The sequence below is a fragment of the Lynx canadensis genome, chromosome A2, assembly GCF_007474595.2.
Source record: "Lynx canadensis isolate LIC74 chromosome A2, mLynCan4.pri.v2, whole genome shotgun sequence".
Taxonomy (NCBI): Eukaryota; Metazoa; Chordata; class Mammalia; order Carnivora; family Felidae; genus Lynx; species Lynx canadensis.
The window spans coordinates 144,584,026-144,598,663 of record NC_044304.2 but is presented as its reverse complement, the minus strand read 5'-3'; the positions used below and the strand labels follow the sequence as shown (position 1 = coordinate 144,598,663).

Below are 14,638 nucleotides of genomic sequence, written 5' to 3'. Positions count from 1 at the left end.
TTTCTACCCATTATGAATTTTAAGAGAGAGAGTTGCGGTCTGTTACAGGGTGGTGGGCTTAAACTGGATGGCCGACTGCTCAGAATCGACTTGGCCGTGACGCGTGACGAGGCTGCAAAGCTCCAGACAAAGAAGGTGAAGAAGCCAACTGGAACCCGGAACCTTTACCTGGCCAGAGAAGGCTGTGAGTAGTGGGAGGGAGCGGTGAACCAGGCTTGAGTAGCTGGCCCTGTGCAGTGGCAGTGAGCAGCAGTAGGATGTTTGGGGGCATGTTTCAAATTGAAAACCCACATGTCCTCCTTACCAGCATTATATTATTCCACTTTAGCTTATAATATAACACTATAGCTTATAATATAACAGCATTATATTATTCCACTTTAGCAGATGTAGCTTTCTGTTAGGAAGACTTCGCCCATCTCTTGTCTGCCTGCTAGCTTTTAGACCGTTAGATCAGAGGATTAGCAGGGCAAAGAGGGAGGAAAAATTCAAATTGCCTTTGCTTCTTGTCATGAGTTCTGATAATTTTCCTGAAGGAGTTGAAAATTATCACTAAAATTATTGCTTTTTTGGATTATGAATATAAATTGTGTGCTCAGTACCTTTCCTTTAATGTCAGAAAGATAATCAGAAATTAGCTTCAATTAAAAAAAAAAAATCCCTTCCTCTAGGTCATGCAGTATTTGTCAGCCCACCTGCTGCACAGCTGCACAGCCTGGACTGGTGATGTAAGGCTGTTAGCCTTCAGTTCTAGGCCTCTTATGGCCATATTGCTGTTTTCGGGTTGGCTTAACTCACTGCTTTCTACTGGCAGTACTAAGTACAGTACTTAATACATGAGGGACAGTAAAATTCCAAGGGCAGGTTACAAGTAGAGTGGTTTTGTATTCCAAATATCTAAAATGTACTTCCTTTCAGACCTTCCTCTAGGCCTTTCCATTAGACTTCGGGCATGCACATGAAGTTTTTGAGGGGAGGGAAGGAGAAAAGGAACAAATTCACAAAATGTTCAGTTTTTAGTCCTTGAGAGCAGCTCAGAGCTGAGAACTTAGCCCTGTAGCCTATTTCTGGACCTACCCAAATGCCACTATGTCCTGGCCAGCATAGTCCTCTGGGCCTGTACAAAGAGCTTGCATCATTCAAATCACATTCCTCTTGTTGCTCAGTGAAAATTCCCTTGCTGATGTCTTGGCCTTTTTCCCTCTTTCTGCAGTGATTCGTGCTGGGACTAAGGCTGCTGAGGGTGTGAGCGCCGCTGATATGGCCAAAAGAGAACGGGTGGGTAGATTAGGCGCCAGCCTACGGGATCTGCATGACTTCGTACAAATCAGTAAATAATAACTGTTGAATGCTGGAGGTGCTTATCAGAGAGCTAAGCATCAGTCACAGACCCTGCTTATGCTCTTGTTAGAGGAAAGCATACAGATGAAACAGCAAAGAAGCCAACACTGAACATAATACATGAGCATTGTATGCCATTATAAGGACTGGGTCTTCTTGTGTAATTTCCCGATGCCCAGCAGTAAGTGTTGGCCATATAGTATGCTTTCTACAGCATGGAGGCCAAGGCTGTGTATAATTGTCAGCGTAAATACAGAATGACGTAAGAAAGGAAGATGAGAATAGGCTGGAGTTAGTAGGGAAAGAGGTAGATGGGGTTCTTGGAAGAGTTAAGATGTCCTTTTTTGGTAGGAGGTTATGTTCAGATTAGAAAAATCATATTAGGGGGTGCCTGGTGCCTCATTGGTTAAATAAATAAATAAATGTTAAATAAATAAATAAAATAAATAAATGTTAAAAAAAAAAAGACAATTAGCTTTGGAGTCTGAAGGTACAGAGATGGAGAACAGAGATGAGAATATAATGACACCAAGAGGTAGTGTGTTTTTTCGGTGTACAGTTTCTAGACTCATGTTCACAACTTTTTTAGTAGTGAACATCTGGAAACCATGGTGTTTGGGGGGCATTATATGCCCTTTTCTGATCACAATGTGATGGTGACACGTTTAATTTTCCCTTAGAATGAATTTTTCTAGCAAAAAACTCACTGGATTATATGCATCATAATTCACAGTTGTTTCTTTTAAGACTGTTGAATGTAGGCATGCGAGCCACTTCAAATAACCCTTTAATATTCATTTTCAGAGACTCTGATCATTTTGTAATTTGTTAGGACCTTTACCAAATAAGGAACAGCAGAAATGAGACTTGATTAAAGAAAAAATTTAATTTAAAACTTTTTTTCTAATCTAATTTAAAAACAATTTTTAATGTTATTTATTTTTGACAGAAAAAGAAAGAGATCAGGAGCTGGGGGGGGGGGGGGCAGAGAGAGAGGGAGACACAGAATCTGAAGCAGGCTCCAGGCTCTGAGCTGTCAGCACAGAGCCTGATATAGGGCTCAAACCCACAAACAGTGAGATTATGACCTGAGCCCAAGTTGGATGCTTAACTGACTGAGTCAACCAGGCGCCCCCATCTACTAACCTAATTTTAAAAACAAAGCAGGAAAAGAATGTTATCCTCTCACTTTGGAGAGTGGACCCCTGGGACTGGTGCAACATCCTTGAGGCCAGTGCTCTAGAAGCAGAATTCATCTCTGTGATCATAGACAGTCTTCTGCCTCAAGGTGGCAGAGTCGAGACAACATTCTAGCAAGCATTCTGTAAATAAATTCCACATCCTTTTGGAAAAACTAGAAAATTAGTTTGAGTTGGTGGACAGATAAGGACTGGGCATAGACGTTAACCACAGGATTATGTATTATTTGCTTTAGGTCAGCTTTTGAGTTTGGGATTTTTTTTTTTTTTAAATTTTTTTTTTTTTTTTTTTTTTTACATTTTTATTTTTATTTTTGGGACAGAGAGAGACAGAGCATGAACAGGGGAGGGGCAGAGAGAGAGGGAGACACAGAATCGGAAACAGGCTCCAGGCTCCGAGCCATCAGCCCAGAGCCTGACGCGGGGCTCGAACTCACGGACCGCGAGATCGTGACCTGGCTGAAGTCGGACGCTTAACCGACTGCGCCACCCAGGCGCCCCTTGAGTTTGGGATTTTTTGTGTATTACTTCATTTCAGCCTCACATCAGTGCTGAGAGATTGGTATTTTGATCTACAGTTCCACTTTGTAGGGGGAAAAACTGAGGCTTAAAAAATTTCATGTAACTTCGCCAGTTAGGATGGATTTCTAATTTAGTCTGAAGCCAGAGCCCATGATCTTACCACATACCCACCATCTGGCCTCTTTGAACCTGTCTTTCCCTAGGCTACACATCATAAGGCTGTGGGTGGGCGATTTCCTTTCTTTTTTCTATATGCGTGGTTATTGGATTTGGGGGGGGGGGGTTGGTCACAGTTTGTTCCTTTTGGAGAATTAGGAACCTGCATTTTTAAAAGGTAGATTGTATTGTTAACAGTTTATTGTTCTTTCAGTTTGAGCTGCTGAAACATCAGAAACTCAAGGACCAGAATATCTTTGTCTCCCAGACCAGGCTCTGCCTGCACAACCTCCCAAAGGCTGTGGATGACAAAGAGCTCAGAAAGCTGCTGCTGAATGCCACACGAGGGGAAAAAGGGGTGCGCCTCAAGGAGGTGAGAGTTGGCCCTGCCCACCCACAACTTCAGTACTCATCATGGGTTGTTTTGAGCGTTTATTTCAGACTGGTGCTAGCAGATTGACAGCGTTTTTTTTTTTGGACACGTTGTCAACAGTTAAGGTAGTTTTCACGTTTGTTTGTTTATTTTCTCTTCTTAGAACTGCCTTTCAGAGGCACCTGGGTGGCTCGGTTGGTTAAGTGTCTGACTCTTGATTTTGGCTCAAGTCATGATCTCACAGTTCATGGGATTGAGCCCTGAGTCAGGTTCTGTGCTGACAGCGCAGAGCCTGGTTGGGATTCTCGCCCCCCGCCCCACCCCCATGTGCCTTCTCCCTCTCTCTCTCCCTCTCTCTCTCTCTGTCTGCCCCTCCCTCATGCCCCTTCTCTCTCTCTCTCTCTCTCTCTCTCTCTCTCTCTCTCAAAATAAAGAAAAACTTTAAATGACAGTCTTAAAAAAAAAAGAATGGCCTTTCACACACACTGTCCAAGTTGCAGCAGAATGCGAGGAAGTGTCTGCCTCATGAATTAATTTGCATGCTTGCTATGTGCTCAGCATCATAGCAGGTGCTGTAATGTTAATTTTTTTGCAGAGAAAATAATCTGTGTAGTTTGGTCTTTAGAAGAACATTTTACTGCCATTTAGGCCCGTACTGTATAAAAAGAGTCCTCAGTGGTATGTGGTAAGCACAGAGAGCCACACGGGTCTTCAACAGTTGTATTAGACAAACACTGGATTCAGACCAAGACTTGATTACACAGTGAGTGCAGACACTGTTCCCCTGCCCCCACAGCACCCTCTGTAACCCTTTGTGATAGCACTTACTATTACACTGTCCTGTAATTGTCTGCCAGTCATTTCTCCCGACCACACTGAGCTCTTGGAGAGTAGGTATCCCACTGTTCCTAGTCCTTGGCAGAGTACCTGGAACATAGTCATCTCTCATCAGTACCTATTGAATAAGTAACGTAGCCAGTATTATAAATCTGCTTTGCTCTGATTGGTGACTATAAGCTGTTTTCCTAATCCTGGAAAATCTCTTAAAATGTATGGCATTGGTATTTGGAGAATTGCATGAGAGAATGTGAACATATCAGCACATATCTGACGCTGCTCTTAGTAAAACTGTTCAAAGTGTTACTGGTGTAGGGGTCACTTGTGAAATTTCTCATATCAGCATCCACAATACTTAGTAAGTGCCTGTACATCATCAGTTAGGAAAATTTAGGAGTTTACAGTGTTTGCACTGTATTGAATTTTCTCTTTAATTCTTTCATATGCTCACCTCATGAAGGTATAGTATGTCAGCAAGATTATAAGCTTCTTGAGGACAGGAGCCTCATTTTATGCTTTTCTTGGTTTCTCTACAGTACATGGCACAGCTCTAGGGACAGAGAAGTACCAGAAGTATACCAAATGCAGCATCCACATGTCCTTAATACCTACATTTCTCCATTATGTGGTAACTACAGCTTCTAGGAGTAATAGCATACAAACAGTATCCTAAGATAGACCGCTATGATATGGTATCTTCAATGCCCCAGGATGCTTGTTACATTTAAGTAAAGGATTTAAGGAAACATCACACCAGAGACAATCTGAGCTCTGAGCAAAGCCAGCTGAAGCTTCTTCCGGTTTTTCTAGGTTATATGTTAGGCAGGTTCTTCCCCACACCTGAATGTATTTCTTAACTAAAGCCATCAGGCCTTCTTTCCCTTCTTCAGTAATTTTCTTTTCCAGTGGTTTCTTCAGTGATGAGATCTATGGATGGTGCTTCATCCTTAGTGATAACTTGTATAGTTTAAAGTTCTATAAACCTCTCAACTTATATGTATTATTAGCAGTTAGCTGTCATAATTTTGGGGGGAGGAAGTTTGTTTTATTTACGTGCTTATATATAGGTTTTTGTTGGTCTCTGTAAACTCTTAGAAAGCCAGAAGGTATCTATTTAATTGGTTTTGTGCTTTCTAGTAGGTGTATTCTATTAAGACAGACACTGGTAAGTATATTTTCCAGTATGACTGTTGTGATGGTGATATAGATCAGGATTCTGTTCCAGTAACCTGATTACTTAGTGAATCTGTTCATGTTCTTATCCTGTAATCAAGGATTTTTGTTTTCTTGCTGTACTCTTAGTGTAGGGTGATGCGAGATCTCAAAGGAGCGCATGGAAAGGTTAAGGGTCAGTCCCTGGGCTACGCCTTTGCAGAGTTCCAGGAGCACGAGCATGCCCTGACAGCCCTTCGCCACATCAACAACAATCCCGAGATCTTTGGGCCTCTGAAGGTGAGCCTTTTCCTGTGGGGAGACCTGATCCTCTGAGGGCCATTTGCAGAAAACCATTTCTCTCCTTTATGTCCAGTGTCCTCTGACTTGTGTGTGGTGGGGAAGAGTAGCCAGTCGGTGGAGGGAATAGCAGTGATTCAGCTGATGATTAGAAGGAATTGAAATCTAAATTGGACAGCCTGCTTGTGGAACTGGCCCCCTACCTTTAAGTAGAGTAAGTGAGCAGGAGAGAGGGGAGTAGTGGAGGACAGCTTAGGTCATTGCACTCAGAAATTAAGAAATCTATTGAATGACATTTTCCTTTTGACACAGAGACCGATAGTGGAGTTCTCTTTGGAAGATCGAAGGAAACTTAAAATAAAGGAACTGAGGATTCAGCGCAGCCTGGTACAGCACTGAAATGTTTTTCTGTTTTTGTTTGTTTGTTTTTAATTGTGGTCAGATACACATAACATAAAATTTACTATTTTTAAGTGTACAGTTCAGTTAAAACGATTTATTTCAGGGACACCTTGGCTCAGTTGGTTAAGTGTCCAACTCTTGATTTCAGCTCAGGTCATGATCTCACGGTTTGTGAGTTCAAGCCCTGCATCAGGCTCTGCACCAACAGTGCAGATTCTCTCTTGGGATTCTCTCTTCCTCTCTCTCTGCCCCTCCCCTACTCGTGTGCACACTTTCTGTCTTTCAAAATAAATAAATAAGCTTAAAAAAAAACTATTTCAGTTAAAACAACATATTTAAACTCCTGTTTTGTTCATTTTGTGGTTCTGCACCCTTGAAATAGGTCTCTCTACCTGATTCGGTTCTTTGTTACCCTTTACTCTTAGTTCCCTAGAACTCTCAGGCCATCTTCTCCTCTGCTAGCCTATCCTGTGATAGCTCCACAGGAGGGAAAGGAAGGAGAGAGGAGAATCAGGGTGATATTATTAGCGATGAGCAATGCCAGTACAGTGTTTGGTGATGGTACATGTCAGAGGTAGTGGCCCAGATGAAAGTTTTACACTGCTGTAGATTTCATCTATCTCTTCCAGAATTCTTAGATGGCTCCAGAAGTGTGATGCCTGATAGTGTTTTAGTGTTGTTTTTAAGCCAGTGTGGTGTCAAGGAAAGAACAAGCACAGAACAAGCACAGTGTGGTGTCAAGGAAAGAACAAGCACATGACTTACGGTCATGGTCGGGCTCAAGCTCTTCCTCTGAGTTCCTTAGCAAGTTAGTACCTTTCTCAGCTTCAGTTTCGTTTGTAAAATAGGATCAACAGCATCTACCTCGCATGATTGCCAGGGATTAAGTGGTAACAGTGCATGGTCAGCACACAGCACTCATTTTCTTACCCATCTTGCCCCAGGGCGTAGGAGGCCAGGTTATTCTTGATACCATAACTCCTACAGCCTCCATTGATGGCATATCTAAACTTGCTTATATACCAAATATTTGTACTCTTTGTGGTGTGTATGGTGGACTGACCAATAGAAGAGCAGTTTCGGTGGTTAATACAGTGGTCTTGGGTCGGAAAACCTGGGATCTGGTTCTTGTTCAAGGCAGCTTTGTTGTTCTAGATGTAGACTTATTTACTGCTGTAAGCTATTGCTGTGGAGTGATTCTGAAGCTAGTGACTTAGAAAACTACTCAGATGGCTCTTTTGTTGCCTATACTTGTGTACATACTGCTCTTTGTGTAAAATTGCCCCTTTCCCTTGGCTCAAGGATACTTCTACACAGTTTTCATGTTCAGATCAAATGTGCTTCCTGTAGCATTTTTCTACCTCTCTCAGAAGAGGTAAGACCTCCTTACTTGTACTTTCGTGAACTTCCCTAAGATCTTTAGTTTTTCACTTTGCTTTGTTTGTGTGTCTCTTGTCTCCACTAGGCTGAAAGTACTGAAAGGGAAACACTGTTCTTTCCCTCTGGACCCTTACCTTAGAAACTGACACTGGCACAGTACAGGCTCATAGCAGATCTTTGTTGTGTCAATTATTACACTAATTTCATGTGAATCTGCTTTTTCTTCTTCTACTACAGTGCAACATAAATCTGTAACACACCTTATGCCTTCCTTCTCATAGCATCTTTTCCGCATCTTCACTTCATTTATTCCTTCTCTAGTGTTCTTCCTTTCGTTATGTAGATTTAAGTTTCTGACCTAGGTCATCTTCCTCCTTTGAAGAAATTCACTTAGCCTTTCTTGCAAGATAGGTCCCCTGGTGACAGATTCCTTCCTTTAGTTTTTTGGCGTGTGTGTGTGTGTGTGTGTGTGTGTGTGTGTGTGTGTGTGTGTGGTTTTTATTTCTTTTTTTGAGAAAATCTTTATTTCTCCTTCACTTTTGAATGATAATTATACTAGATACAGAATTCTAGGTTGGTGACTCCCCCCCCCCGCCCAAACTTTAAATATTTCTGTGTTCTTTCTTACATGGTTTCTGAAGAGTTCAGTGTAATCCTCTATAGGTAAGGTATTCTCTACCCTCCCCCTCCCCCCAGCTACTTCCCAGATTTTCACTTGGTCTTTACTTTTCTGCAGTTTTGTATGATGTGCCTGGGTGTTGAGTTACTGGTATATATTTGGCTGAGCTTCCTGGATCTGTGGTTTAGTGTCTGTCACTAAGTTTGGAAAACTTTCAGCCCGGTTACTTCAAATATTTCTTCTCCCTCTGGGATTCCTCTCACACACGTATTACACCTTTGGTAATTGTCCCATGCTACTGGCATGTTCCTACTGGCTTTTGAGTCTTGGACATACATGTACTTTCCCCTGTCTCTGCATATGGGGAGGGAGGTAGTGGTTTTATGTCCCCCAAACTGGTAACCATCTGTTACTATGTATTCACTTTCCTATAATTTGTAACTATTCAGGGGAAAAACTCCCCTGCTTTCACTATGCTCACATAAAGCTCCTTTTCTGCTGAGTGTTTCCAGCAAATAAGCCTCATCCAGAAACCTGATGGCAGTCTCTTGTTTTATGCAGCAAAAAGTGAAATCCAAGCCTGCAACTGGTGAGCCCCAGCAGGAACAGCCAGTGCTTGGAAAAGACCGGCAGCGGAAAGCAGCTCAAAACCACACACAGGAACAAAGCAAGGCCGCCCTGGAGCAGAAGGGAAAGGTGCATTCTACCTCGTGGACGGGGTTCCAGACCAAGGCTGAAGTGGAGCAGGTGGAGCTGCCTGATGGAAAGAAGAGAAGGAAGGTCCTGGTGCTCCCCTCACACCGAGGCCCCAAAATCAGGTGAGATGCAGGACTGTGGCATAGAGCAGTGGGTGGCTTCTAAAAGGGTTTGTTCTCACTTAATGCTTTCTTATTGTAGCTTTTGTTTGGATGAAAGGGATGTTTAGTACCGTGTCAGTCCCCCACGAGGGGTTCATGTGCAGGCATCTCTACACTAGCAGAGATGTGCTCTTGGACCACCGGGAGGCTGGAAGAAGCACTAGCAGAGGGGACCTCGGGGCAGCCTTCTAGGGCAGGCCTTCGTGCCTTTTTCCCTCTTCTGAAGAGCCTCCTCCCATCTGCAGGGCTGTCTCTGTTGGCTGAGGCCCACCTACTCAAGGTTATCTTGCAGATCCTATTTGAGGCAACAGATTAGTGCTATCCACAAAAGTCAGTCTTTACAAAATATTTGTTAAATAAGTGAAGGTTTTTGAGGATCCTGTGAGGTTTTAAGCTGAAACAAGAACAAATACAAAATGTTGAGCCTTAGGATATTCTGTTACAGTATTCTTTTTTAGAATGACTTGTCATGGACTTAGAGCCAGTGTTAAAAAAGGAATTTTATCTTCTGGCTTAGACAGCCTCAGAGGTGCCAGTTAGAGGAAGAACTCAGAGTGACACTTACTTGACCTCTTATTTCAGGCTCCGGGACAAAGGCAAAGTGAAGTCTCTCCCTCCCAAAAAGCCAAAGCCCCAGATAAACCAGCAGAAGCAAGAGAAGCAGAAATTACCTTCCAAGCAGGTGAGTTCTATAGGGCACCGGGCTTTGGTATAGCATAGCTCTGCCCGGGGCTGGCATCCACTTTTGTGCCCTGATTAGTTAAGCAAAAAGAAAGGGCTTCTGGATTGCAGCTACATGCAGGACTACAGCTTTATAGAGGATGTTGAGGTAAATATATAGTTTTCAAAGTGGAGAGAATCTGGGACACCTGGCTAACTCAGAAGAGCATGCAACTCTTGACCTTGGGGTCGTGAGTTTGAGTCCCATGTTGGGTATAGAGATTACTAAAAAAAAAAAAAAAAAAAATTAAATAAAGTTAAAAAAATAGGGGCACCTGGCTGACTCTTGATCTCAGGGTCGTGAGTTCGAGCCCCACATTGGGTATAGAGAGCACTTAAAAGTGTTGAAAAATGAATAAATAAAAAATAAATAAATATTATAAATAAAATAGTGGAGAGGACCAAGTGTATCAGTTACTCTATTTCACCAATTATCTTATTTTACTTATTCCTCATACATACTGTCCCCTGGCCACAACATATTAAAGCAAACTGCTTCGCATATAAATATGCCTTATAAGAAAATGAGGTATATTGCTCAGAAAAATACCTCAGAATGCATCTCCAACTTACCAGGCCTTAAAAATATACATATATTATGCCATTATCATATTTAATGAAATTAATAGGAAGCCCTTAATATCATTTAATATGCAGCCCATATTTTTTTTTATTTTTTTTTATTTTTTTTTTTAAATTTTTTTTTTTCAACATTTATTTATTTTTGGGACAGAGAGAGACAGAGCATGAACAGGGGAGGGGCAGAGAGAGAGGGAGACACAGAATCGGAAACAGGCTCCAGGCTCTGAGCCATCAGCCCAGAGCCTGACGCGGGGCTCGAACTCACGGACCGCGAGATCGTGACCTGGCTGAAGTCGGACGCTTAACCGACTGCGCCACCCAGGCGCCCCATGCAGCCCATATTAAAATGCCCCCAGTTGCCTCAAAAATGTTGTTATAGTTGGCTAGTACAAATCAAGGTCCAGAAAGAGTCCACACATTACATTTGGTTTTTATATCTCTTAAATCTTTTTTTCCCCCTATAATACTCTTCCTTATCACCTCCCTTTTTCCATGCTGATAATTCCTTGGAGAAACTGAGTCATTTGCCCTTTAGAATGCATTACGTTTTAACTTTAGCTGCTTGCTTCCTTGTGGTATCATTTAACTTGTTCCTGTGATAACCATGTAGTGCCTGTAAACTGGTAGCTAGATGTCCCGGCTTGATTAGAGTCAAGTTACATTTTCTTTTTTTTTTGAAAGATTTTATTTATTTTTAAGTAATCTCTACACCCAACATGGGGCTGGAAGGCACAACCCCAAGATCAAGAGTCATACGCTCCACCAACTGAGCCAGCCGGGTGCCCCTCAAGTTCACTTTTCTTGGCAAGAGTATTTCATGGGTAGTGCTGGTGCTTTCTGGTGTGTTGACACCCTAAGGCACATAATGTCTGGTTGCCCCATGTTTAGTGATGCTCAGGGGTTGATCAGTAGATCTGTAAGCTTAGGGGTTGTCTGCCTGTCTTCTGTTTGTAAAGTTCCCATCAGCTTCTCACCTGATGGTTTTAGCACATACTGATGATTGCTATCTAGATCTGTGATTTCAATATGGGTTCCAGATGGCGGGTTTTTAGGGTTTTGTTTTTGTTTTTGTTTTTCCTCAGTTCTTCTACATTGTTTTAGTAGAACTTTAGAGAAAAGAATTTTCCCTTGTCAACTATTTGGTTACCATGCAATACCATTTGTGTTGGAAAGGCAGGATAAATGCTTGATTTCATTTCTCTTTGTCCGTTTTCAGAGTAGTGATTTGGTGCCCTACCAGTGGGATTTTTTTAGTACTATAGATCCGTAAGTTTTTGTATACTTGATATGTTTCAGTCAAATATAGTTATTATTCTTGTCCCATCTTAGGCCAGCAGAAGCCCTTCAGGGTGGCTCTCGATGCTTTCTGATGTGAGCCTGTCTGTGGTAGTGTCCTTGCTTTCCGGTACAACCCGATGTTGCAGCTCATCTTACATAATTTTTCCCCTGGTCCTGGCATTAGCCATTTTCCCAAGCAGCCCTAGTTTCTTTTAGTAGAAAATGGTTGTTCTACATTCTTGAACATCTGAGGTCAAGCATTCTTTTCTCCTTCCCTAGTCCCTTTCTGTTAAGTTTCAAGGGCAAAGGAAGCATTAGCCTCTCCTCCTCCTCAAGGAATCTGTCTCTGGGAAGTCTGATCCATGTTGTACTATCTTATGGAGCTCTGTCTCTGAAATCCCATAAGCAGTATTCTTGTTAAGGGAAAGGGCCAGCGAGAAGGTCTAGACTCTGGGCTGACTCTTTTGCAAGAAGACTCACGTGAGCATCTAAGGGCTAGAGCTCAGGAGCACCTGCAGTGTTTTAGAGGGGCCCTTCTCTTAGGCATTCCTGGTCTGGTTTCTTGCCAGTGGACAATTCATTTTGCATTTTCTAAGGGTCACTCTCTGGAAGTTCACCTCTTGTGGCGAACAGGATTTCTTATTTTCTCTCTTGGGTGGTGTTAAGGGTAAGGTGATATTCAGTGCTTGAAATTCATAATCTTGTTTTTCCCTATTTCATTTATAGACACCTAGGAGAAAAGCTAAGGGAAATAAGACTGAAATCCGCTTCAACCAGCTGGTCGAACAATATAAGCAGAAATTATTGGGACCTTCTAAAGGAGCACCTCTTGCGAAGAGGAGCAAATGGTTTGATAGTTGATGATGGTAGCAGACTGGATAAGAAGCTGGATTGTGCACTTCTTGGTAGAGCTCCCAGATCTCCCTCCACGCCCTCATGTTATTCTCTGACAGGACACTCCCTTTCCTACCCAGTTCACCACCACTTTGGTGAGAGGCCCCCTGGGCTCTGCATGGTTGAACCTTGGGCCCTCCCCGGTGGGTGATTAGTGAACCACAAAGAGAAAGCTCAGAAAAACATTTGGATGCTTCTTGTGTATTATCCAGGTTACCGTGTGAATTGTGTCTATAACTGTTACTCAATCCTTTGTTTCTCAAATGGAAAAAATTGTAAAGAGCATTCTTGAGGGGTGAATTTTTAAGATGTCTATTTTGTTAAGGGTCTTCTTTAAATGAGATCTTTTGTGGCTTTTTTTAATAACAAATGATCATTTCTAATGGATGTGAATCCTTTATTATTAATGAACGTTTTTGACTTTCCTCTCATTCAGTTACATAGTTCCACATACTGCAGGCATTAAGTAAGAATGGAGAAAAATGATTTCCAGCCTAATCTCTGAGAGATTGCTCTCTCTCTCCCCCACTTTCTCCCAGTGACTGGGAAAGTCACTGAGGGCAGTGAGTCCTGGCAGAGAGCAACATCTGATCATTGTTTGCCAGATGAGTGGGTTATTATTAGTAGTTGAGTAGAAATCAGTCTGCAGTGCCCCACAGACACTAGCCTAGCTGGTGATAACCCGCATTTTCTTTCCTCCTTAGGACTTACAGAGGTAAGGTCTGATGGAAGGAGCTCTGAACATGAGGCCTAGGGTCGAGCCTGTCCTGCCCTTAACCTAATGGGTGGCCTTGAACCAAACACAGACTCTCTGAGCCGTAGGTTTCTTATCTATAGCGTAAGGAATGTAAAGTTTTTCTCTTATCCTTTTTGGCTCTGCTCGTTTTCTAACTCATTCATTGTAATTCATACTCCTTTTTTAAAATGTTTTCTTTATTTTTGCGAGAGAGAGAGAGAGAGAGAGAGAGAGAGAGAGCGAGCGAGCAAGCGAGCGCACAGTTTGGGGAGGGGCAGAGAGAGGGAGACAGAGGATCCGAAGTGGGGTCTGCACTGAGAGTAGTGAGCCCAATCTGGGGCTTGAACTCCAGAACCGCGAGATCATGACCGGAGCCGAAGTTGGACACTCAACCGAGTGAGCCACCCAGGTAGGTGCCCCCATACTCCTCTTTTAAACTCAGGATAGAGATGATTGGTTACTTCCAAAATTTTAGAGGTATCGCAAAAGCTGGGAGGGATGGTGAATAAATACTAGTGTAGATCCAAAAAGATCATGATAGCCTGAGGAATGGGCTGAACCTGATAAGGTGAAAATCACTGGGAACAAACATAAATTCCTTCACTTGGGTTCAAAAACCCTACTGCATAAGTTCTGGTGGGAAAGTCGGGTCCACCGAATTCACATTATGAAGCAACAGTGTGGCTGCCACACGTGTAATCGGACTGTTTGGCTGTTGTAGTGGAAATGGGATGTCTCTGGTGAGTCAGCTGCTAGGCCTCTGGGTTGGCCAGAGCACATGTGTAAGACAAATGTGATGACCAAGTTGGCGAAGGAAATAAAAATGTCAGACGGAAAACAGTGAGTCACGAGTTGACTATTGTTGAAGCTGGTTGTAGGTAAATGGAGATTATCTATTCGCTCTGATTTTGTGGACATTTGAAATTTTCCATAATAAAAAGTTTAAAAAGTCACATGAGTAACTCAAGGAAACTCGTACTGACGTGCCTGAGAAGGGAATTCTTGGGGTCTTATTAGCTTTTAGTAGAGCCCAGAAGGGTACGTGGAAGCAGATGAGTAAAAGTCACAAGGAATCAGATTTTAGAAGAACTTCAGTGTGGCTGCTCCATGTCTGGAACAGTCCGAGTAGAGCAAGTCCATGCTATTGCCAGGGGATTCCGGTTCCAGGGGATTGGGCTAGAGGAGGTGGTAAGGATTGGCCAGCCCATTAGTGTTTGGCCCCAGGATGACCTGAAGATGTGCTTCATGTCTCACCCTGGTCCCTGGGGCCCCTTTCTAGAGAAAACCTCT

General features: G+C 42.7%; 1 protein-coding gene across 2 annotated transcripts in view; it reads left to right on the top strand.

Annotated features, from left to right (window-relative positions):
* Positions 1–14,186, top strand: part of RBM28 (RNA binding motif protein 28) — a 31,241-nt gene extending 17,055 nt beyond the window's left edge. For both annotated transcript variants that reach the window (XM_030308373.2, XM_030308372.2), the window contains exons 12-19: positions 49–184; positions 1,214–1,278; positions 3,433–3,591; positions 5,731–5,880; positions 6,193–6,267; positions 8,843–9,099; positions 9,721–9,820; positions 12,445–14,186. In XM_030308373.2, the coding sequence (XP_030164233.1) occupies positions 49–184; positions 1,214–1,278; positions 3,433–3,591; positions 5,731–5,880; positions 6,193–6,267; positions 8,843–9,099; positions 9,721–9,820; positions 12,445–12,579 (1,077 nt within the window). In that variant the 3' untranslated portion in view covers positions 12,580–14,186. The remainder of the gene's footprint in view (positions 1–48; positions 185–1,213; positions 1,279–3,432; positions 3,592–5,730; positions 5,881–6,192; positions 6,268–8,842; positions 9,100–9,720; positions 9,821–12,444) is intronic.
* Positions 14,187–14,638: the final 452 nt, after the last annotated feature.